This window comes from Marmota monax, unplaced genomic scaffold (assembly GCF_021218885.2).
Source record: "Marmota monax isolate L192 unplaced genomic scaffold, Marmota_monax_Labrador192_F-V1.1 WCK01_AAM20220418_F8-fsc00045, whole genome shotgun sequence".
Lineage (NCBI taxonomy): Eukaryota > Metazoa > Chordata > Mammalia > Rodentia > Sciuridae > Marmota > Marmota monax.
In genome coordinates this window covers 3,744,841-3,770,525 of record NW_026692132.1, presented here as the reverse complement: position 1 = coordinate 3,770,525, position 25,685 = coordinate 3,744,841, and the positions used below count along the sequence as shown (strand labels likewise).

General features: G+C 35.2%; 1 protein-coding gene across 3 annotated transcripts in view; it reads right to left on the bottom strand.

The window, feature by feature from the left end:
• Arhgap20 (Rho GTPase activating protein 20) overlaps positions 1-25,685 on the bottom strand; it is a 109,323-nt gene that overhangs the window by 59,127 nt on the left and 24,511 nt on the right. For all 3 annotated transcript variants that reach the window (XM_046467106.2, XM_058586453.1, XM_058586452.1), the window contains exon 2: positions 19,700-19,782. In XM_046467106.2, the coding sequence (XP_046323062.1) occupies positions 19,700-19,782 (83 nt within the window). The remainder of the gene's footprint in view (positions 1-19,699; positions 19,783-25,685) is intronic.

The following is a 25,685-nucleotide window of genomic DNA, read 5'->3' as shown; positions in this document are numbered from 1 at the left end:
CCTTAGAAGATGAAAGGATCTCAAATGTTCTAGGGTGGGCAAATTAATATTGTCAAAATGGCCATAATGCTATATATATTTAGTGCAATTCCAAAAATGGTATATAGATTTGGTGCAATTCCTATTAAAATTTCAATAATGTTCTTCATAGAAACAGCAAAAGCAATCATAAAACACATTTGGAAAAAGAAGATGCCTAGAATAGCTAAAACAATCCACAGTGAGAAAAATGATGCAGGAGGCATCACAATACCAGACCTTAAAATTATACTACAGATACAATAATAAAAACAGCTCAGCTTTGGTACCAAAACAGATATGTAGACCAATGGTACTGACAAACCCACATAAATACAGTTATTTCATACTAGACACAGGCACCATAAACACACACTGGAGAAAAGATATAGACTATTTAACAAATGGTGCTGGAAAAATTGGAAATCCATATTTAACAGAATTAAATTCAATCCTATCTATCACCCTGCACAAAATCCACCTCAAAGTGGATCAAAGACCTAGGCATTAGATCAGAAACCCTACACCTACTAGGAAAAAAATGTAGCCCCAACACTCCATTATGTCAGCATAGAAACTGAATTCCTCAATAAGGTTCCTAAACCACAAGAAGTAAAAATCAGGAATCAATAAATGGGATGGTATCAAACTAAAAAGCTTCTTCACAGCAAAGAAAACAATCAAGAACGTGAAGAGAGAACTTACAGAATGGGAGAAAATCTTTGCCTCCACCCCTCAGATAGGGCATTAATATCCAGGATATATAAAGAATCCAAAAAGCTTAACACCAAAACAAATAGACCAACCAATAAATGGGCAAAGGAACTGAACAGGCACTTCACAGAAAGAGAAATACAGTCAAAATATATGAAAAAATGTTCAACAACTCTAGCAATTACAGAAATGCAAATTAAACTACATAGATTTCATCTCCAGTCAGAATGGCAATCATCAAGAATACAAGTAACAACAAATGTTGATGAGGATGTGGGGGGAAAGGCACACTCATACATTGCTGGTGGGACTACAAATTGGTGTAACCACTTTGGAAAACAGTATGGAGATTCCTCAGAAAACTTGGAAAAAGAAGATGCCTATAATAGCTAAAACAATCCACAGTGAGAAATGGATGGAACTACCATCTGACCCAGTTGTCACACTCCTCAATTTATACCCAAGGAATTAAAATCAGCATACGCTATAATGACAAAGCCACATCAGTGTTTATAGCAGCTTAATTTACAATAGCTAATCTATGAAACCAAACTAGGTGCCCTTCGATGGATGAATGAATAAAGAAAATGTGGTATATAACCATAATGGAATATATTACTCAGCCATAAAGAGAATACTTCATAACTTTTTGCCAGTAAATGGAAAGATATGCTAAGGAAAATAAGCCAATCTTCTAAAACTAAAGGTCAAATGTTCTCTGATATGTGGATGCTAACATACAACAAAAGCGGGGACGGTGGGGGTGGCGTGGGAAGACCACAGAAGTTCATTGGATTGGACAAAGAATGAAAGGAAGGGATAGGAGACAGAAAGATGAAAAAGAGTAGAATGATTCTGACATAACTTTCCTATGTATATATTATGAATACACCACAGGGAAGGTCCACATCGTGTACAACCACAAGAGTAGGATCCTAATTTAGAATAAGATGTACTCCATGTTTGTATAAATATGTCAAAATACACTCTGCTCTCATGTATAACTAAAAATAAAAAATAAAATATCCAAATAAATGCTTAATAAATGGTCTTGTCCATTGTTTAGTAGAACTATTACAGTATTGTGTATAGGTAGTAAGTACTATTTACAGTATTTTCACTGTATCAGATAAAATCCACATGTGTGAATTTCATGATTAGAGGAGGAATTTTCATGTATCCCAGAAAGTTCTCACCCCTCTGAGAATGCAACACATGATTTTTCTTTTGATTATAAAGCAGTAATTTATGAAACAATAGCAGCTTCTTATAAACCAGTGCTAAGAATCAGTTGATAACAAGATAAGATAATGTTGACAGCTGTCTATTTCAGTTTTCCACAAGTGTATTTTAAAACTATCTTATACATTAAAGACTTGAGTAATTACCAAAAAAAAATCTGGGTTGTTTTTCAACTTCTGGGACTGTGCAACTTTTCTGTCTACCAAATCCAAACTCAATTGTGTGTGTGTGTGCGCATGAGTGCATGTGCATAACTAAATCCTGGATAAATGCAGATTAAGAAGTTATCAGAAACACCAGCAATTATAATCTAGATAAAGGAATGGACTCACTCCACATCAGAACATGAAAGGCTTTTTAAATCAGTACATTTCTTATGTTAGCCCAACCAAATATTTTTGATAGAAGTACCACAAAATTCAATTGGTAACTGAGGTTTATTGATACTTACACTAAAACTATACTAAATCTCACTTGTTCCAGATAGATTAAAAGCAATAACATATTAAATAGAAGTTGTAGTTTTAAATAGGGCTGCCTGAAGTGTTTCACACAATCCTCTGCTGGGAAATCTAATCTTGACATTCAACCTTTGAAGTATTCAAATTTAAAATATATTTTCAAAGGAAAGTCAACCCAAATCTTAAAATAAAGCATACCATATATTTAGAAGACCAAAAAACTTTACCAGAAATCTTTTAGAGTTGATAAACAAAATTTAATAAAGTAGCAGGATACAAGATCAAAATATATAATAAATTGCTATCATATATGCCAGTGATAAATCTGTTATCAATCTGCTTAAAAAGAAATTAGGAAAACCATCCCATTAACAATAACCTCAAAAAATACTTGGGAATTAATATAAAAAAGTAGGGAAGGACCTCTACAATGAAAATCACAGAACCATGAAGAAAAAGATTGAAGAAGACTTTAGAAGATGAAAAGACCTCCTATGTTCTTGGATAGGCAGAAGTAATACTGTCAAAATGACCACACAACCAAAAGCATTATCAATGCAATTCCCATCAAACTACCAATAGCATTCTTCACAGAACTAGAAATAACAGTCCAAAAATTCATTTTGAAAAACAAGACATCCAGAACAGCCAAAGCAATCCTGAGCAAAAAGAGCAATGATGGAGGCATGATCACAATATCAGACCTCAAATTATACAACAGACCTATAGTAAAAAAAAAGTATGGTATTGACACCAAAACAGACATGGAGACCAATAGAGTAGAAGACACAGAGGCAAAATCATGTTCTCACAGTCATCTGATATTTGACAAAGATGCCAAATATATATGTAGGAGAAGAGACAGTCTTTTTAACAAATGGTACTGGGAAAATTGGATATCCACATGGAGAAGAATGAAACCTGATCTCTATCACTCACCCTGCACAAAGTCAACTCAAAATAGATCAAAGATATATAGGGAGTAGACCAGATAACCTGCAGCTGCTAGAATAAAATGTAGGCCCAACACTTCAACATGTTTGACACAGGGAAAAAAAAGTACACTCATACATTTTTGGTGGGATTGCAAATTAGTGCAACTACTCTGAAAAGCAGTATGGAGACTCCTAAAAAACTAGGAACAGAACCACCATATGACCTAGCTATCCCCACTCCTTGGTACATATCCAAAAGATCTAAACTCAGCATACTATAGGGATGCTGCCACATCAATGTTTATAGCAGCATAATTCACAACAGCCAAGGTATGGAGCCAACATATGAAAGAATCAAAAACATGTGGCATATGCACACAATGTAGTGTTACTCAGTTAAGAAGAAAAAATAGAATTTTGGCATTTGCCAGTAAAATGGGCAGAAATGAAGACCATCATGCTAAGTGAAAAAAGCTAGATCCACAAAGTCCCAGGTCAAATGTTTTCTCTGGTATGTGGAACCTAGTCCCAAATCAGGGAAACAAAAGAGAGAAAATAAAAGAAGTGTGCGTGGGGTGGGGATTCCATCCAAAAGGAAGAAAGATCAGTAGAGAAGAGTAGGGGGAGGGATAGGATAGGATTGGATAAGAGAAGAATGGTACAATGAATCTGACCTAACTTTCCTATGAACATATATAAATATGCCACAGAAAATCTCAATTTCATGTCTATACACAAGGCACTAATTTAAAAAAAAACCCTCTAATAGCATAAAGATGAGTAGACAGGAGAGAACAGGGGGAGGCAGAAGGGGAGGAAAAGAGGAAGTACTGGGGACTGAATTAGACTAAATTACATTCCATGTTTTTATAATTAAGTTAAAATGAATCCTAATGTTATGTATAACTAAAAAGAATAAAAATAAATAGAAAAGCTTTAGATAGAACATATAAAATGTATACTCTCAATACTTGTTGTGCTAAAAGATTTATAAATAGTAAAGAGTAAGAGTGTTTATGTGTAATGTTGTATAGAAATTATTTTCCAATTATTAATCCTTTCATCTGGTGCTATCACCAGGTGCAAATATCTAAATGACATATAACAGTATATTTGAAAGACAAAAAAAGTCATTTCACTGTTAACAAAACAACAAATAAAACAAAAATCATCTAAATTACCAGGCATGTGTTAGCAATCTTTACTGAAAATACTGTAATTAGATATAAAAATGACAGAAGGTTAAAAGTGAAAAGACACATAAGTCAAGTATTAAGTGAGTTTAGGAAACAAATTGTCCTTTCAAATAAGTATATGGTAAAATGGGAAGATAAGGGGGTGGGCAGGGAAGAAGAAATCAGAAAAAGTTTCACAAAGAAATAGCAAAGATCTGAGTCTAAAAGTTATGTTTTGGATTAAAGAGAAAAGCTGTAGCATAAAAAGATTAGGTGACTTGCTAAAGGTCACAAAGCTACTTATTGCAAAGTCAGACCTGGAACAATGGTTTCCTGATGTCTAAAGCAAGTAGGCCTTGGATTAGACACAAATATTTGTACAGAAAGAGCAGTTTGGAAGTATTTTCATCTAGTTTTACTCACTGTAAGTGATTTTGCTTATTTTTTACATTTTTCTGGTTGGAACAGATCACAGTTACAAAATATTTTCTAAAGGGACATTAAAGTCAGAAAAAATTCTATGGTTTATGTTTAAATTATCTTTATTACTTGATCTTTGATTTCTCCTTTCTAAAAACAGAAACCTATATGAGACCTTTTCAAAAATTCTCCATCACTGGTATATTAGCAATATCTCATTTATAAGAGTTACTTGCTGACTTCACATACTTATATCCTACAAATGTGCTACTTAGCATTTATATATTTTCTCTTATGTTCTCTACTTATTTTGTGTCTGTATGCTATGTTTCATAGCAGGCTCACAGTAGGTGCTTAAGTAATACTGTGTAGCAAGGCGTAATCTATATCTTATTTATTATCCTCTGTTCCAAAATTGTGCTTAGTAGGGAGAGAACTTGAATGTTTGCAGAATGAAGACCTAAACAAACAATTCCTTATTTTCTTTCCTAACTATAAAAAGTGGAGAAGCCAATTTATTTGGCTCATTCAGAAACCCATTTTGCTATGAATCTGTGGCAGTCCTAATACTTTTAGCTGGAGTTGGGTGGATGAGGAAGGAAAGATTTTCTTTTCTTTTGGCTAATGACTACCAGTTTCAGTAACCCAGCTGAGCATACAGGTAAAGAAAGTTACTAACTCTCTTGGTGGAGACAGAACTATCTGATTATCTGTTCCTATTTTCTACTTTTATTATTATACTTACACCTTTATACACATGCCACTCTATTTCTGGGATTCTTTTCCATTAGAGCTTCTAATTAATAATAAAAGAGCAGGGGAGGGGAATTCTAGATAGAATTTAGTTCATAGTAGCAGGGCTTTTTTTCAAAAGATTAAAACATTCCAAAAATTGAGAAAAGCCTAAAAGCTATCATTAATAAACTAAGCCAATTGTCTCTCTTGACCAGGCTGGTGTTGAGAGCCACAGCCGAAGGGGCCCCAGCAAACTTCCAGCTGCCAGCAAACTTCCAGCTGCCGGCTGATGATTGGCTCACAGCGGCCCCAGCAACATCTAGCTGATTGGCTCCTCTGCAGTGATGCACATTGGGCTGTTTCCCTGCCCTTTCAGACCACGGAGCTGCTCATTGGGGGACTTTTTTGCCTCAGCCCACGTGACCCAGCCAATCGGCCTCAAGAGCAGGAGGATTGTGGGAGGTGGAGAGAAGCTTGTGTGGGAGAGAGAGGCTTGTGGAAAGCCGGTGGTGGCAGTTGAGGCTCTGAGGGTTTTTTCCTGAGAGGCTGTTTTGTTTGGCGTGTGTGGTTCTAAAAATAAAGTTAGTTTCTTTTGACAAGTGGCTCCTGATTATGCCCAGCCAGACTGCGGCATTTGGTGGCCCGTACGGGGAGCGACTGAGGGTAAGTGAAACTGCTCGCCCCTGAGGGCAGGGCGAGAGGATGGGTAGCCATTTTAAGATTCCTCTTTTATTTTGCTTCACTTTTGTTTTAAGTTGCCTGTCCCTGGAGATGAGTGAGACGGAAGAAAAACCGCTCACATCTGAGGAAAAACTATTTACGTCTGAGGAACAGATAGGGAGAAAGGACGGATGCACATGTCAGGAGGATAGAAAGGCTATAATGACTTTTTGTTGTTCCCTTTTGTTTGGCGTCATCTTGTTGGGTTGTATTATAGTAGAAATACAGGATCAGAAATTAGCAAAAAACAAACTGAAAGAGTGTTAAGTAAATTGTTAGAGGAAGGAGGCATCTCAGTAAAACCAAGAACAGTCAGGGCATACGTTGATACAATACAAAAATGTAGCCCATGGCTTTTTAAGGAGGAGTTGTTAAATATATCACAATGGAACCATCATGGTGAAGATTTAAAAAGAATAGAAAAGAAAAGCCCAGGGACTCTGCCAGTTGGCACATTGCCATTGTGGACGTTCGTATCTTGTTTGCTTAGTCCAAAGCCTTCAGTTCAGACAATGGTAGAGGAAGGAGAAGACATAATGATTCAAGTAAAAGAGAAGGTCTCTCAAGTTAGTCAGACAGAGGAAAAGATTCAAGTAAAAGAGAAGGCCTCTCAAGCTAGTCAGACAGAGAAAGAAAGTGTAAAACAGAAAAAGCCATCAGGGGGAAAGTTACAACAGGAGACTGCTACTAACACCTTTCTATCACCAGAGGGTGTAAGTGTCCAACCAACAGCACCACCTCTACAGGAGACTGCTACTAACACCTTTCTATCACCAGAGGACGTAAGTGTCCAACTAACAAGGCCACCTCCATATGCTGGGAGGTCCCCAACCCCCGCAGTTGATAGTTGGGATCCTGAGACAAGATCTCAAATATTAACATGCCCTGTATTTGAGGCAGGAGGGCAGCGATTTTACCAAGTTTTAAATTTCAAAACAGTGAAGCAGCTAAAAGAGGCTGTAACAACCTATGGTCCTCAAGCACCCTTCACTGTAAGCATGGTCGAATCCATTAACAACTTGAACATGACGCCAGCAGATTGGGCTAATATGTGTAAAGCTGTGCTAAATGGAGGACAATACCTGTTATGGAAGGTTGCCAATGAGGAATTTTGCAAGGAGACGGCTAGGCGAAATGCAGCAGCTGGTTATCCTCAGAGAAATCTAGATATGTTGTTAGGAAAGGGACCTTATGAGGATCAGCAGCAACAAATTGCATATGATCCTGGCGTATACGCACAAATTGCTGCAGATGCAATTAAGGCATGGAAGACTTTACAAGGACATGGAGGTTTACAAGGTCAATTATCTAAGGTAATACAAGGAGCTAATGAACCTTATGCTGAATTTGTAGATAGGCTTATTCAAACAGCTACCAGAGTTTTTGGGAATACAGAACAAGCAATGCCATTACTAAAACACCTGGCTTATGAGCAAGCGAATCGTTGGTGCAGAGATATCATTAGACCATGGAAACATGAAGATTTAAACACATATATTAAATTATGTAGATACATTAATGAACAAGAGCAAGTCGTGGCAGCTGCAGTCAAACAGGCTTTAGATGCCAGAGACATTAATGAACAAGGGCAAATTGTGGCAGCTGCAGTAAAACAGGCTTTAGATGCCAGGCCAAGAACATGCTACAATTGTGAACAAACAGGACATTTTAAAAGGAATTGCCCCATTGGAGGAGGGTTTAACAAAACTAGGTATCAAAGGAGTAGAATACCAGGTATTTGCCCACGATGCCGTAGAGGGAGACATTGGGCTAATGAATGCCGTTCTCAAACCACCATAGAGGGTACTCCATTATCAAAAAACGAACAAGGACCAGGTGTTTATCCACGATATCGTGGAGAAAGGCATCGGGCTCCATTGCCAAAAAATGGACAGGGGGGCCCAATGCTCCGGGGCCCAAAACCACAAATATACGGAGCCCTGGAGGAACCCAGCAACCCCATCAGGGTAGTGCCCAGGACACACTGTCCATCAGATCCCTCATCAGACAAACCAGAGGGAGCGCAGGGTTGGACATCTGCGCCTCCGCCAGAGCAGTACTAACTCCAGAGATGGGAGTTCAAATCATTCCCACAGGGGTGAAAGGACCTCTTCCCAAAGGAACAGTAGGCTTATTATTGGGACGCAGATCTTCTACTCTAAAAGGACTTATGATAAGTCCTGGGGTAATTGATCCCGATTATGAAGGTGAAATAAAAATTATAGCCAGTTCTCCAAAGGGTATATCAGTAATTTCACCAGGAGATAGAATAGCACAGTTACTAATAATACCCAGCCTACATGATAAATTTTCCAGTCGTACTGTAGAAAGAGGTTCCAAGGGATTAGGCTCCACAGGTGTAGATTGGGCTATGCTTTCTTTAAATTTAGATTCTCGCCCCATGCTAAAACTAAATATTCAAGGACATGAATTTAATGGGCTACTGGATACAGGTGCAGACCTTAGCATCATCTCTCGTCAAGAATGGCCAAAACATTGGCCATTACAACAAGCCACTCAAACGCTTCGAGGCCTAGGAGTGGCAACTAATCCCCATAGAAGTGCAATGGTATTAGATTGGAAGGATCCTGAAGGATGTGAAGGAACTATACAGCCATATGTATTGGATCATCTTCCCGTAAATTTATGGGGACGAGATGTCCTAGATCAATTAGGTTTGACATTAACAAATAACATCAACCAAAATGCACCCACTATTATGACTAGACAAGGTTTTAGGAAAGGAAAAAGATTAGAAAAACAAGAACAAGGTATAGCAGCACCAATACAAATAGATCAAGGAACAGACAGACATGGGTTGGATTTTCAGAAAGGGCCACTGAGACAATAAAAATTACTTGGAAATCAGAAAGACCAGTATGGGTTCCTCAGTGGCCCCTGACTAAAGAAAAGATACAAGCAGCCCATGACCTGGTCAAACAACAATTAGCAGAAGGACATATACAACCTTCTGTATCTCCCCATAATACTCCCATTTTTGTCATCAAAAAGAAATCTGGTAAATGGAGATTATTGCAAGATTTAAGAGCCATTAATAATGAGATGGTTATTATGGGACCTGCTCAATCAGGGATTCCTCAGTTGTCTGCTTTGCCAAAAACCTGGTATGTTTTAGTTATAGATATTAAAGATTGTTTTTTTTTCAATTCCAATTCATCCTGAGGATAGTCCACGTTTTGCATTTACTGTCCCTGCACTGAATCATGAAGGTCCTGATCAGAGATATGAATGGAAAGTACTCCCTCAAGGGATGGCTAACAGCCCAACTATGTGTCAAATTTATGTTAACAAAGTAATCCAGCCACTTAGAAATCAAAATCCTGAACTACAAATATTTCACTATATGGACGATGTATTGTTAGCACACAAAGATAAAAAAGTTATAATCTAGAACATTTGGCCTTTGGTTTGGGGGACTGGCTTATTTCATTTAGCATGATAGCCTCTAATTTCATCCATTTACTGGCAAATGCCATAATTTCATTTTTCTTTGCAGCACATTCCATAAGATGTTTTAAGAGTTGCACTTATGTTAAAAGAGGTGGGGCAAATAATTAATTTTAGTACATATTGATGAAAAATTTTTGTCATACTATTTAACACTAAGCACAAAAAATAAAATCCTTATAAACAAAAATGATAGGGTTGCAAGGACCATCTGTATTATTTCCAACTCTTTGTGACTATTTCCATGATAATTAAAAAAAAAATTATAGAACTGGGAGCTGACAGAGAAAGAACATAAAGCATTTAGTTAACTTCACTTCCTCCTGTCTCCCTTCAACCCTGCCACATCATGAGAAAAAGGTCCTGGTTATGGAAAGAATGGATAACTCTACCAGGATCTACAGCAGGAAACTATAATCCTTCCTGTCTTCTCATTACACTACTAGTTATGGACAGAAGAACCAATGGCAATAACTCCTAATAGAGAAGACATAGTAAATATGTGAGGATTGAATCAACATACATTAAACAGCTAGTCACTCCAGAATTGATCTGTTAGGGTAGTTTTTTAACACTGACTGTTACACTTTCTCTGGCAGTAGTGGGCTTCTGTTCTTCTTTTCACTCCAACTAAGAGCTGACCTACTTAGCCAGGAGTAGAATGGAATCATCCATTTGGCTCAGCTAGTATTTAAGCACTGAGCATATAGATTTTGAAAAGTAGAAATTATGGCCCCTGAACTCAAAAAGCAGATGGTTAAGTTGGCAAGAGAAGACTAAAGTCTGGAACATTCAGAAAGTTAGACATTATATGACAGGTGACAACACAGATTTATATATTTTAATAATTGTATTTAACCACAATTTATATAACACAATATTTAAAACACATTATAACATTGACTCTTTTAATAGATCATGCCCATTTTACAGATAAGGAAAGTGAGACAATGAAGAAGTTATGTAACTTGCAAAAGTTCTTAAAGATATTAAGAAGGAACAGGGCTCAAACACAGGAAAGGATAGTTCCAGAGTCCACACTCACTTCAGCACAATAATCTGAAGCTTCTCAATAGTAGTAATAACTATTATTCTGCTTCCTTCATGTCATTTTTTAAAGGTTCTGAAGAAAAGTCAATAAGAGAATAACAAAACTACTCTGGGAAATTTTAGCTTTCAAGTTGTACAGAGGAAAGGAATATGTACCAGGTCTTAGGACAGTCTGCTATCCCTGTGGACAAGGACTAGGATGAGCAAATAAACATGCACTAATGAGGTAATGCTTTCCTGGTGCCAAAATGAAAGACAAAATTGAATTATAACTGCAATTAGCAAATTAAACTAAAGTTGGAATGAAGAAACTAAACGATATGTTTTTCTGCAAGAACAACAGTAATTTGACTCTGTCAAAGCCCACTAGAACATACAGGGACTTAATATAATCTCCTAAAGATCTCCTCCCAGTACCATGAAATAGCATACTGCACCAGGAACAGACAGATCTGATTTTTTTTTCTTTAATGAGTGCTGGGTGCAGTGGTACACACCTGTAATCACAGCAACTCCAGAGGGTTGAGGCAAGAGGATTGCAAGTTTGAGGTTAGCCTCAGCAACTTAGGAGACCCTGTCTCAAAATAAAACATAAAAAAGGAATAGAGATACAGCTGAATGGTAAAGTGCCCCTGGATTTAATTCCTAGTAACTATCACCACCAAATATGAAAAGTAGTTTGCATTAAGAATAAAGCAATACATGGGCCTGGAAAGTATTTTGCCTAATAAAGCAAGGAATTTTATTTGGTAAAATTTTGCCACCTTATAAAACAGCTACTTTCCTTTATATTTGAACTTTACACTTTGAAAGATTTTTTTTTCCTTGCAAGGAAATAAAAGGATCTTGTAGAATGCTGATCCTCATGTATTAAATTTCTGCTTTGGTATTCTTTTCATTACATATCTTGGATCATCCATGGATCACGAATTAAAACCCTCAGAACACTTACTCAAAAACTTTAGGAATAAATATTTTCTAGAGCTAACTGATATGTAATGTAAGACAGTAAAAGAAATAGTGTTTAGCATAGGTTCCCCCTTGTCCTGAGATAACATGTTAGTATAGTTTATTGTAATTCTGAAAAAAATATTAAAAATTCCTCTAAAATTCAAAACTTTATTTAAAAGTCTTATACCAGGGGCTGGGTTGTGGCTCAGAGGTAGAGAGCTTGCTTAGTGTATGTGAGGCATTGGTTCAATCCTCAGCACCACATAAAAATAAAATAATGATATTGTGTTCATATATAGCTAAAAAGTAAATATTTAACAAAAAGTCTTATACCAAGAAAATGTAAAATTTCAAAACAAAATCTAGAAATTTCTCTTAAATTAACTTTTTCTTTAAGTTATATCCCACTGTTACTGCTACTAATTTAGAGGATTAGCTTAAGAGAGGCTTTTACTCATGCCACTCACTTCATTACCATTACTATATTTGGAAGTTTCAATCTGTCAAAGGTATAGGCAGTTCTTCATTTTGTTATGAGAACAAATTTTGCCATAGTCCTCAATAAACTACTCTATAGTATGAATGCACTCCCTTCATTTGAATGTCTGATGTTATTCATTTGAAGCTACTATTAAAATCACGATGCTAAACATGACAGAAAAAAGGAAATGAAATAATAAGGTATTCATAAAACACAATGGAGATAATAATAATAATAACAACAACAACAGGATAATGTGAGCATCTATATATGTGTGTGTGGTCATGTACAACTGGAATAAACTGACTAAAAGGAAACAGAATCCAGAAGCAAATGGATGCTTTCCTAGTTATCCAATGTCTTCTGATTGGGCTCTGTCAACCTACCATCTTCACTCCAAATTATCCAATTATCTATCTATCTAATTCATAGCTTTGGCATATAAGAATTACTTAGAGCTTCTTCATCTTAAGTAGCTGTGCAAATAGATCAATACTCCATGGCTCAAGCCCTCATTTTCCAGAAGTTCTAGGTATACAATCCTCAAGAGTTGTCAGGGTCTATCAAGAAAAAGCTCAAACTGTTCAGAGCTTCAGGCTAAAAATAAATTATCTACCAAAAATAAATCAATACTAGACTCTAGCTAAGTTTCTGGATTTTATATCTTACATCTTTTTAAATTTCTCATCTGCTTTCATCCTCAAAAAGTCTCTCCACAAGGATAATGTGTATTTCTAGTTAATCTTTTTACTATTGCTATTAAATATTGCTACTACCACTAGTAATAATACCAATGTTTGTATGTCTATATATCTTTCTCTCTCTCTACACACACACAAAAGAAAAGATAAAAAAATCTGATCATGTATCACAGACAAATTTGTGAACTTTTCATATATAAGATCTATTTAGTCCTCATTAAACTCCATGAGCTGGTACTGTTATTATCCCTGGTTAAAAACATACTCAAGATCACACAGCTATTAAGAAAAGCATGGGATTCAGGTCTGGCAACTGGTTCCTGAGTCCATACGCTTACAATACTGGAGCATACTCCTTTTGCTTATATAATACAAAGAATATTCTTGTATTAGAACCTGAGTTCTAGTCCTTCTCTGACAATTAATCAACTATGAGATCTAGGTAAAGCCATTTTCACTATACATTGAGCTAGGTTCAACAATCAGCTTCTAGAAGTACTACTGTGTGACGATAAAGTAGGTGCTTTTTATTTTATAAAAAATGACATTATTAGATGATCTGGGAGCTTTAAGGCTTGAAAATGAAATATATCTAAGGGAAGGGAGGATGGCAACTGGCAATAATCAAGTTAATCTTCTAAATATTTTGTCATTTTATATTCTGTGATATGAGCATTATGATCCGTCTTGAGAGTCAGAGATCAGATAACAAATCCCAAGATCATAGAGACAATCAGGATGGAGAGTCAATATTTGAACAGCAACTAAAGCCCAAGCACTTTCTGCTATACCACAGTGCCTTCCTGGTTTCACTATTCATGCTCTCCTCAGCAGCAGTAAGCAGAGATTTAAAGATATATATGTAAAGTACATAGCACAAAAAGTCTTGCAAAAAGAACAAATACAACAAACTAGTTTGGAGGTAAAAATAAGAGATAGGTAATACCAATTTAATGGCAATAGATTATTATCTAAAACAAAAACAAATATTCCTTTGTACAAGTTCTACAAGGTGGGTGGAGTACCATATCAAAACTATGAATTTTTGGAGGGAAAATCTGTATGACCTCAATTCATTCTTAAATACAGAAAACACTATAAGAATGGCAATATATGTGGCATTTCCAGACTACACATATGTAGAGTTTTTATGGTATTTTGCTGCATGAAATTACTTCCTAACAATAATGCAGAATCACTTTATTAAAAGGAATCACCATTTTTACCTAGAGAGAATTTCACAGATAATACCAATGAGCAAGGGGAGTCTCTTATGTATTGTCACTTCAAGGAAGGCAGAAGAGTTAGAAATTTTACTGTGCTAACTTATTAAATTCCTCTTTTGGTTTAGAAATGGAGCCATTCATTCATTCACTAAATCATCAGACAAGTAATAATTGAGCACCAGTTTAACATGGTTAACTTGCTACTTAATAACAAGATGATAAAGTTTTTACTCAAAGTTTAACAAAACATCTGCAGGGGATTTAAAAGAGTTCTTTCATTTAACAGCTCCTACATGCCAGTTTTTTAAATTTAATGAATAAGCTAGACTTAAAGAAGAGGAAAAAATTGGGCTTTATTATTTTGTTACTATTATTGTTTGTTATTACTTCATTATTCTTTGTTTTTTATTGATTTTATTTTTTTAATACATGACAGCAGAATGCATTACAAATCTTCTTACACATATAGAGCACAATTTTTCATATCTTTGTATATAAAGTATGTTCACACCAATTCATGCCTTTATACGTGTACTTTTTTGCATTACAATTCTTATTAACCCATATATACCACAATTTTTCATATCTCTGTATATAAAGTATGTTGACACCCAATTTGAGTCTTCATACATGTGCTTTGGATAATGATGTCCATCACATTCCACCATCCTTGCTAATCCTTTTTATTTTGTTAAAATTATTATTTTATCTTATTACTAAATGCATGCTAAGACACTAAAGAGAGTGACATATAAGTGCCATGATTAAAAGATATACAAGGTGCTATAAGAAGATAAATGTTATTTATAAAGGTTGGTTCCTGAAGGAACTGAAATTTGAACCAAGACTAGAAAGTGTGGTGTGTTTAGAATTCAGGGTATAGGTAATGAAGTCTTGATTTACTGAATTTTAACAAATCATAATATATAACTATAGGATTATAAGGGTTTTTAACAAATAATATAGTTCAACATCTCATTTTACTTTCAAGAAAACTGAACCCTTTAATATATGTGCCCAGCATTTTAACAGGAGAATGACTATGATACAAGGTGAGGTCATTCTTAAAGAACTGAACACCACTGTGTTGAAGAAGAAAAGGAGCTGAATGTAGCCATGTTATAACTACTCACCTTAGAAAACCTCCAACCTTCTTAGTATGAAAGATGTCTATAATCTGCTATCCCAAATATATAACTTAGAGAAACCACCTTCAGATAATTTGAATGGTGTCCATAGACAAAAAAATGTTAAAAATCTGTAAAGTGCCTCTGCATACTCTATAGGTTCATCAAAGAACACTGGTGATAAAACTGTTTAAGACATGCATAAACACAGTCAACTCATCAATTCACCCAATTCTTTCCTCTTCTTTCAATTTAGCTTGTTCATTAAATTAAAAAAATCGCAATGTAACAGCTGTTAAATGAAACTATTCTTTTAAATCCTCTGCAGATATTTTGTTAAACTTTGGGAAAAGCTTTATTATTATTAAGTAGCAAATTAACCATGGGACAATAGTAGAAATAGGTCTACCAAAAAGCCAAGAAAAATGAAATGCCAATATATAAAATACTGTTTCTTTGATGTCTGCCCCATTGTTGCATACAAATCTTTTGCAAGCTAGTTCCCATTTTGCATTTCAAGAGACAATGACTTCTGGGGAGGTACTATAATTTTTCTGTGTAACATTCTACACGAAATAGGGGTACTACCATCTTAGACTTTAGAAACTTCACATTTCTGGCATGTAACATATATAAAAGCAAAAGTCTAATTATAAAAATCTTTGACAACTTTGAAAAAAAATAAAAGTACATTACTTAATTAAAAAAATTTACTACATATTTCTTTAAAATAGCAAACAATAATTTATAAAAATCTGATTAATGTAATTTTTCAGGAACATGTATTATATAGACAAAATTCATATTTTTTGAATGTCTGTTGTAATAAGATTTGAACTCCAATTACAAAATAGTGCAAGAGACTTGAAAATGAAAATGACTAACATATGTATGCTAAAATGAGAATTTAAACACAAGGGAAAGCAAATCAAAATTCCAGTGACTTGTGCATACATAAAAACTGAAAAGAATTGCTGGGCACAGTGGTGCACGCCTGTAATCCCAGCAGCTCAGGAGGCTGAGGCAGGAAGATCGTGAGTTCAAAGCCAGCCTCAGCAAAATCAAGGTGCTAAGCAACTCAGTGAGAACTTGTCTCTAAATAAAATACAAAATAGGGCTGGGGATGTGGCTTACTGGTCTAGTGCCCCTGAGTTCAATCTCTGGCACCTTCCCACACGCCAAAAATAGAATATACAAATTATTAATAGTGGCTACACCTTGGGATGAAGTGGGGACTTTCTTTTTGTTTTATACATATCCCTATTGTTTGCTTTATAAGAAATATGTACTACTTTTATTAATTTAAAATACTTTCTTAAAACTGTTTTGGTATTTTTTTGTAAGCAAATAAGTACAAAAGGACAGTGGTTCTCCACTAAGACTACATCAGAATCCTATAGACAGCAGTAATACACTGTATACTTAAAAATCTGTAAAGTGGTAGAACTCATACTTAGTGTTCCTGCCAAAATAATTTTTGTATTTTTAAAAAGGAGTGCAACAGAGTCAACTAAAGAGTGTTTTTGAAAGAAAATATGCAGATGCTTGAGTCCCACTGCAGAATACCAAGTTAGAAAGGTTTGGGAATTATCAATCTAGGTTACCTTTAAAGCTCTTTCCAAAACTAAAATTATACGTACAAATATTCTGTACAGATTCAGAGTCTAACCACCAACAGCTACATACACAGAGTTTAAAAACATCATTTCTCTAAGAATGTCCTGTTCCCCAGCGCTACACTCATTATTGACCTATAGAAACTAATAGGAAATAAGCTGATTTAAAACACATACAACTTTAACTGAAAGCATTTTTCCTTAGGGCTATTTTGACACAAACCCATTATTTTTTGTGACTACTGAGACAGGAATTTGGGAACTGGCTCTAAGATAAACACCAGTTATTGCAGAGGTAAAAGGGAAGCGGGGAGGGACATGGCTGTATATTATTGGACTAATTCTCTAACCCCAAACAATAATAAATGAACTTTCCTAGTGAGTCAGGTAAGTGTTAGCACTTTTCCTAACCTGGCACTTCATCTATACTGGTGGTTCTTGGTTCTACTAAATCCAATGCCCTTTTGTTATATAAAAAAGTCTATATACACACAATTATTTTAATTTCTCCTTTTATATCCTAAAATGAAATTCGTGGGTATTTAAAATAATTTCAAACATACTAATAAAATATTCTAACAGCAATATAAAGGAAAAATAAAATGAAAATAATTTGTATTTCTCAATATGTATATGTTTAAGCATGACTATCAAAAGATGATGAAATAGATGCTCACATCTACTTATAAGTGATACATTCAAATTTAAGAGAGGTAGGATAAAAAACTATCTTACGCAACAAGTAAACAAAAATGAAGTATAGCAAGTGATTTCTGGAAAAGGTTCCAAACCATATGAAGTACAATTATCTCTTGATGTATGAAGGTGCATTTCTAGGAAATTTAGTATTTATTAAAATGTATGAAATACTTTTGTGTTCATAAATAAAACAAGCTTAGGCATAGAAAACTACATAAAGGTTTTCCCCCTTCACAAATATTCCATACATAGAACATTCAAAAGCTATGAAGGAACTTCACAGCTCTTTGCTACATAGGATGTTCTGTGCTTTACATTTTTGGCTACTGCCCAATAATTCCCTGTGAAAAACTCAATGCTCCACACAATTCCAAAGTGCCTCCTAGAGGTTAGCACCACTTATTTCGGAGCCATTGGTTTATAAATAAGTGAATTTAGTATTTAATAAGTTTCAGTACCTATGTGGATACTAATATGTATTCTAGCCTTGGGTTGGGGAGAAAGTGACTACTGATCCCTAAGATCAGGTTGAAGATACTTTATAAATGATATTAGTACTACTTTTAACTAAAAAGCCTAGTGCATTTCCAATCTAGAAGCCTCTACTAAATTTCACCTAAAACTGTACCTGCTTAAAAAAAAAGACAACAAATCTTTACATACACAAAAGAAAATTAAAGACAGATATACTGATAATTTTGCCTCCTTTGTGTATCCACCTCCTTTTAAAATACTTTCTACTACATTTTAGGCAATCAAGCTCAAATTGTGAAGACATAACAATTCTTTCATCTATACTAATGCAAATACAATGCTGAAGCAAATAATCCAAAGTCATTTACATATGCTTCTCATATGTATTTTGATAAATTTCACTAATTGAGATTGGGAAATATAATTTATTTTGGCACTGAAAAACTTCCATGTGTCCACATATATTTTGTTAAAGTAGCAGATAATTCATAGGACTAATAATTACTGGTGTACCCTGACTTTAAATAAAGATGATAATGGCTTCACTTTATATAAAAGGATTCATTGCTTAGAGGAATGTCATCACAGGGCTTGAACATAAAAACTCCTGAGTTAAAATGCCATTTAATAAATAAATTAATGACTGAATATCCATTCAATTTCTATATACTACAAAAGACTTTCTGAAAATTTCAATCAAAGTAATAATTAGTCTTAATAGGTGAAGTGATCATTAGTCGCTATTTAGCCTGTTTTTCCATTTCAAACTTCACTAATTAACCAATACTACTTAAAAGAAATCAATATTCATTTTAAAAAAATCTTACTTCATATCTTTCTTCATATCTAAAATTGGTTAAAATATTCATGTACGGCATCACCTTGTGACAAAAATAAGTAAATTTTTATACATAACTGAAATCCATTTTTGAGTATTGTGCTTTCTAATTGTTCTACAAATAAAGTTTGACAAACACGGAATCTTCGTATCTCTACGATGTAAGATTCATTTCTGAATCAGTTTTAAAGCAACCAAACACATATACTCACTCCAAAGGGCTCTGATTATCATAAAGAATAGTCTTATCACCAGGTATGGTGACCCACGCCTGAAATCCCAGCTGCTCAGGAGGCTGAGGCAGGAGATTCTTGAGTTCAAAGCCAGCCTTAGGAACTTAGTGAGGCCCTAAGCGACTTAGCAAGACCCTGTCTCTAAATAAAATATTTTAAAAAGGGCTGGGGATGTGTGGCTCAGTGGTTAAGCACCCCTGGGTTCAATCTCTAGTACCAAAAAAAAAAAAAAAAAAAGAATATGTCTTATCAAATAATTTCAGAACAGAAGTCATGTTTTCTATTATTAAACATAGAATTCTAATGCTGATAAACAAATAATCCCCTCCTTTACAAAATAGCACATGATCCCAAAACACATCTAACATAAATTTCTAAGCACAAACCAAATGTGTATATAAAGTTGTGTACCTACCTGGTACTAGGCCGTTTTTGCAGAGCTTTATCCAAGATAAGAGATGGAGCACTCCTTCTCCTTTCTGCTAGTGTTTTCATTTTCTGGTGAGGGGGAAAAAAAAAACAAAAATCAAAATGAAGGCCATATGGCTTGTAAGGGAAGTATTATTGAAACTATAACATCTAAAATAGGAGAGTTAAGTGTCAAAAAGTAGTGTAAGCAGTAAGTGGTTTTTGTGGTCAGAGAATAAAGAAGTTAAAGGTTGACTAGACTATCTTGGAAAAAGCACCATTATTACCATTAGTATTGTGTGTCTGCTACTATAACTAGAGACTGGGCATAGATTATCTCATTCATATCAAAAAATATCATTAGTTTAGCCTCTACTAACTCTACTTCATAGGTCCCTAATTAGGTTTCACAGAAAGAAAGGACTTGGAGAGGTCAAGTAAAGGGGAGGAAAACAGTTAAAACAAAAACATAGCAACCAATATTCTCAAATATGTAATAAACCTTTAATTTTTTAAAAATGTAAATATGTCCATATTTGGGAATTTCTTCTTCTAAACATTATTTTGTTACAACTTACAAAAGGAAAAAGAAAAAAAATTTCTTCCTTTTGGGAAATGTAAGATATTCTGGATGCTGTTTCCAGAGATCTAAAATTTGTGGTAAATGAGGTGTTATTCAAATTAAATTTTCTGGATTAATTACTTTAATCTTACAGTTTTACATATAGCCAGAAGGATCTGGTTCTAGAGATTGATAAGTAAGATTAACAATATAGTAACAAATAACAATAATTCTTCTAGTTATACCCTCTTGCACTATCCTATTAGACTCAGAGGTTTTACCCACTGCCCAAGGGCCCAGGCCAGCCATGCTTGAGAAGTGGATGGTGCTCTAACAGGAACCATTTAAAACTGATGGTGCATTGCATCCTATTACACAATTCATAGAGGAATAATTTCTTAAAAAGTAAAAAATAGGACCTAGATCCGAATGCAGGAATTGAAGAAAAATCATCCAGATAGAGATGCTGAATTTCTCTGACACAATTCTCATCCCACAAATTGACTACGCTCCCAGGGATCTGTCCCAAATTATTGCTGCCACTACTCTGGCCTTATTAGCAGTGTTTCCCTCATTAATCTTTTGGCTGACATGTGGAAACTATATTCTCAAATCTCCTTAGCAGATGAGACATCAGTTAAAGTAATTCTATAAAACATTAATAAAGGACAGGAAACAAATGAGTTAAGAAATACAGAATATTTAAACACCTCCATCAGGTGTTTTTAACCATGAATCAGTTTTAGACCGACAGATTACTTGTATAAAAGTGTTCTGCATGATTTATATTTGGCCTGCCTTAGAGAGAAACAGCCCACATTGCCATCAGATTCACAGAAGAGTCTAAATCTTCCCAACTTTAGTGATTTTAATAACCTAGTTTATATATTTTATCTTGCAAGCTCCACCTCACTGTTTCCATTAGTCATACCCCTTAGAAACAACCCTCAGGAATCTAAAGCCTTGAGGCTGCTGTGAGTTCAGAAGTTGCAAGGAGAAAGGAAACCTTAAGAGACAAGTATTTGTATTGCAATCTATAGCAGCCATCTCCCCAAAGAGCCTCAATATTGGAAATGAAGTGACATAATAATGGGGGCAGTTTGCTCATATGCATCAAGTTATGTTTTAGATCTTTTGCAGGATTCTATTGCTTAATTTGGGGTCCAAAGAGCCCTAACAAATCCATTTTATGGGTGTTTCTGAACTCTCTGAAGTTGTGTGTAAAACTTAATTCACAAATTCTCAAAGATCCAGTCCTCAAGGTCAACCTGGATTCTCATTCTACTGTTCTGACTCATTTGTTTTTGGCTTATCTTGGGCTTGAGCTTGATTCCTACTCCCTATCATGGTTCCTTTTATTCAGGACCTGTATTTTTCTTACTTCAAAAACTGAAATGTGCCCAATCCTGTTAATTTTACCTGAACCCCTGGCCCTATCTGCTTTGACCTAAAGGGTCTAAACTATCTTGTGGGGCTGTTCCAGGATCTATCTTTACAGCTTTATGTCTGCTTCCCCTAACCCTCTGACATTACTGTCACTAGATCCAAGATCCTAAACTAGATGTTCATTAGTACACGATTTCTAATTCTGAGGTTCTTAACATTCAGGTTTATAAAGAATTTGGAAAGGGTTCAAAAGAGCCTATAAAAAAATTAAAATGATCTGACATTTTTAATTTGGGAACAGTAATAATTTCTAAAATTAATGTAGCCCTATCTGTGGAGGAAAGTAAGTATTTTCCAATGTGAGACAAAAAGAAATGAAGCAAAATTGTAGAATGAGAATACAGGTTGACCTTGAAGACTGGATCTTTGAGAATCTGTGAACTAAGTTTTACACACAATTTTAGTGGGTTCAGAAATGCCTATAAAATGGATTTGTAAGGACCCTATGGTCTCCAAATTAAGCAACTTTCTGATTTAAGGATATATTTCATGGAGTGATGGCAGTTAAACATAGAAGAGATAATCAAAGAAAGGTGACAAATATTTCTCTTAAAGATACTATTAAAATAGGAATTTTTCACCATAAGCTAATGATCAATTGTGTACACAGTGATTAGTCTGAGTAATAAAACTGTCAGATACATAAATAGGGTCAAATACTAAGCGTGTCCACTCATTTAAACCGGATTCATAATGAAGAGAAAGCAATCAAAATATAGGCAAAATACGGTTTTTATTTGAGGTCCTACTATGTGTACTCAGACTTACCCTACCACTAATGAAATATGAAACCTAAGATGATTCAGCCATTTCTCCAAGCCTCTATTTCCTTGCCAAGAAAATTTGGTCTACAAATTCTATTTGTGATATTATCCTGTATATGCAAGAAAACAAATAATATGTGCACTAGGCATTTAGGATTTGCGGCCTTCATTTTGCTTATAAGCAATAAAAGAGCACCAAATAGAATGAAATTTAATCAGATTTACGTATTAATTCTTTCAAAATATATAAATCTCATTTGCTTGAACAGTAAAACAAAGGGATATGGGAACTTTGAAACAAATTCACTGATCTTCACTCAGAAAAAAACTTGGATTTTCTTCTTGTTTATAACAACTACATAAAATAAAATACATCAAGACACACTGAGACAGACTATTGATCCCTTTACAAATGTACAGTAGAACAAACTTATCAGGATAGGTTGAGGTTATGCTTATACTACCACCAACAAATTTCAGTTATTCTGTGACGATTAATTATGATTCATTGCCTCACAAGAAACAGAAGGTAAACTTTAAGCTGTGTTACCTTAAAAAATCATTATCCAGGGGCTGGGGTTATCAGTGGTAGAGCACTTGCCTAATACGTGTGAGGCACTGGGTTTGATTCTCAGCACTGCATAAACAAACAAACAAACAAATAAAGGTACTGTGTCTACCTACAACTAAGACTATTAGAAAAAAAATTATCTACTGTGTGACTTTATTCTTCAGAATTGCTAAGTGCTTGATATTTTTATCTAGATAAAATCAATAAATAGTAGATACTGTTCTGGAAGGAAATATTTGTAAAGGTAATCTTTTTTAAAAAATTGGTAAGCTACTCCAATTTTTTTTACAAGAGAGAAAACACTATTTTTGCAATCTCAAAAATAGATAAATGGGGCTGGGGATGTGGCTTAAGCGGTAGCGCGCTTGCCTGGCATTGCCGGGCACTGGGTTCCATCCTCAGCACCACATAAAAAATAAAATAAAGATGTTGTGTCTACCGAAAACTAAAAAATAAATATTAAAAAAATTTTCTCTCTAAAAAAAATAGATAAAGGTTTTTAGATCTTCAAGGTATAGAATTATATCGTCAGCAAAAAGTGCTAGTTTAAGTTCTTCTTTTCCTATAGTTATTCCTTTAATTTCTTTCTTATAATTGCTCTGGCCACTGTTTCCAGAACTATGTTGAATAGACGTGGTGAGAGAGGACATCCCTGTCTTGTTCCAGATTTTAGAGGGAATGCCTTCAGTTTTTCTCCGTTTTGAATGATGCTGGCTTGAGGCTTAGCATAGAAAGCTTTTACAATGTTGAGGTAAGTTCCTATTATCCCTAGTTTTTCTAGTGTTTTGAACATAAAGGGATGCTGTATTTTGTCAAATGCTTTTTCTGCATCTATCGAGATGATCATATGGTTCTTATCTTTAAGTTTATTGATGTGATGAATTACATTTATTGATTTCCTTATGTTGAACCAACCTTGCATCCCGGGGATGAATCCCACTTGATCATGGTGCACGATCTTTTTGATATGTTTTTGTATCCGATTTTCCAGAATTTTATTGAGGATTTTTACATCTATATTCATTAGAGATATTGGTCTGAAGTTTTCTTTCTTTGAGTTGTCTTTGTTTGGTTTTGGAATCAGGGTGATATTGGCCTCATAGAATGAATTTGGAAGTCCTCTACATAGGGAAGAGGAAAGGGAGGGAGAAATGGAATTGCATGGATGGTGGAACGAGACCCTCATTGTTATACAAAACACATGTATGAAGATGTGAGGAAAAAAAAAAGAATAGCATTACCCTAGATTAAGTTAAGAGAAGTGGAGGGAGGGGAGGGATGGGGTTGGGGAGATAGGAAGGATAGTAGAATGAAACAGACATTATTACTGTGTGTATATATGTGACTGCATGACCAATGTGATTCTGCAACCTATATACTCAGAAAAATGAGAAATTATATCCCATCTGATTCAAATTTATGATATGTCAAGATCACTGTACTGTCATGTGTAACTAAGTAAAACAAAAATAAATAAATAAAATAAAAGAAATATACTATTTCATTTATCTTTTGGAAATGATTTTCTTGATATCAAACTATTTACTAAGTGTTAAGCAGCCCCCAAAATAAATTTTATGTACACTAAAAAAACAAACACAAAGTACCAGATAACTAAGTGCAAAAGAATAAAGTTGGGAGAGAGGACCTGATTGTGCTGCAGATTCCAATCTATTAACATATGGCTCCCCCCAGACTGCCTCCATCTTGGGACACTACAGCCACTGCCATCGTCCTTTCCACATGGTAGAATCCACAGTGGGACAATGGACGGGGCCTGGAGGCAGCTGCCTGCTGCAGCACCGCATGCCACAGCACTGCATCGCCACACAGGCTGCCCAACGTCATCACAGGGCCTGTTCTTCCATCTCCATTTCTGAAAGTGGTCACCTCCATCTTCAGACATCACTGCTCCCATCTTGGGTTACCTCCGTGGCCACCTCCACCATCTTTAGTTGAGGCAGCATCTATCTTTGTACACCAACTGGAGACTGGAAGCCCAACAGCAAAGTACCTACATGTTTGATGCTAATGCTGCCATCAACTAGGGTCATGACCACTTTCATCTAGGGACAAATGACAGGACCTGAAAGAACCTCACCAAGGTCCTGCAGGCCTGGTTACACCAGAGGTATCCCTACAAGATGTGCTAACAGATTACTATCTTGTTGCAGAGGCAAAAGAGCCCTGCATGGGGGCACCCCTTTCTCTTTATTCTCCTGATAACAGCCAACTTATTTTGATTCCCCTTTCACTCTTCCTATAATCTAATACCTCTATAATCTCATATCCTACCTCACAAACATCTAATTCTACCCCCCCACCCCCGTTTCTTTCTCAGTCCACCATTAGAAACTGTAAACTCCTATGCAAACCCACTGACTATATGGTTAATGATAATCGAACACATCACTACTGTTTTCAGCAACAAAACTGTAATTGTCTAAATAGGAGCTACTGGATTTATGGCTGCATATTGTTTGCACTGGGTATTGTAAACAGTGATCTCCCCCTTAAAGGTGAGGTATTGGTAACCTACAGGGATTCTACAAGATTATAGGGTAGAAACTGTAATATCTCAGATCTGCATTGCAAGAGATGAAGACACATGGACATCATGAGAAAATAATAAGATGCTACAATAGAACCC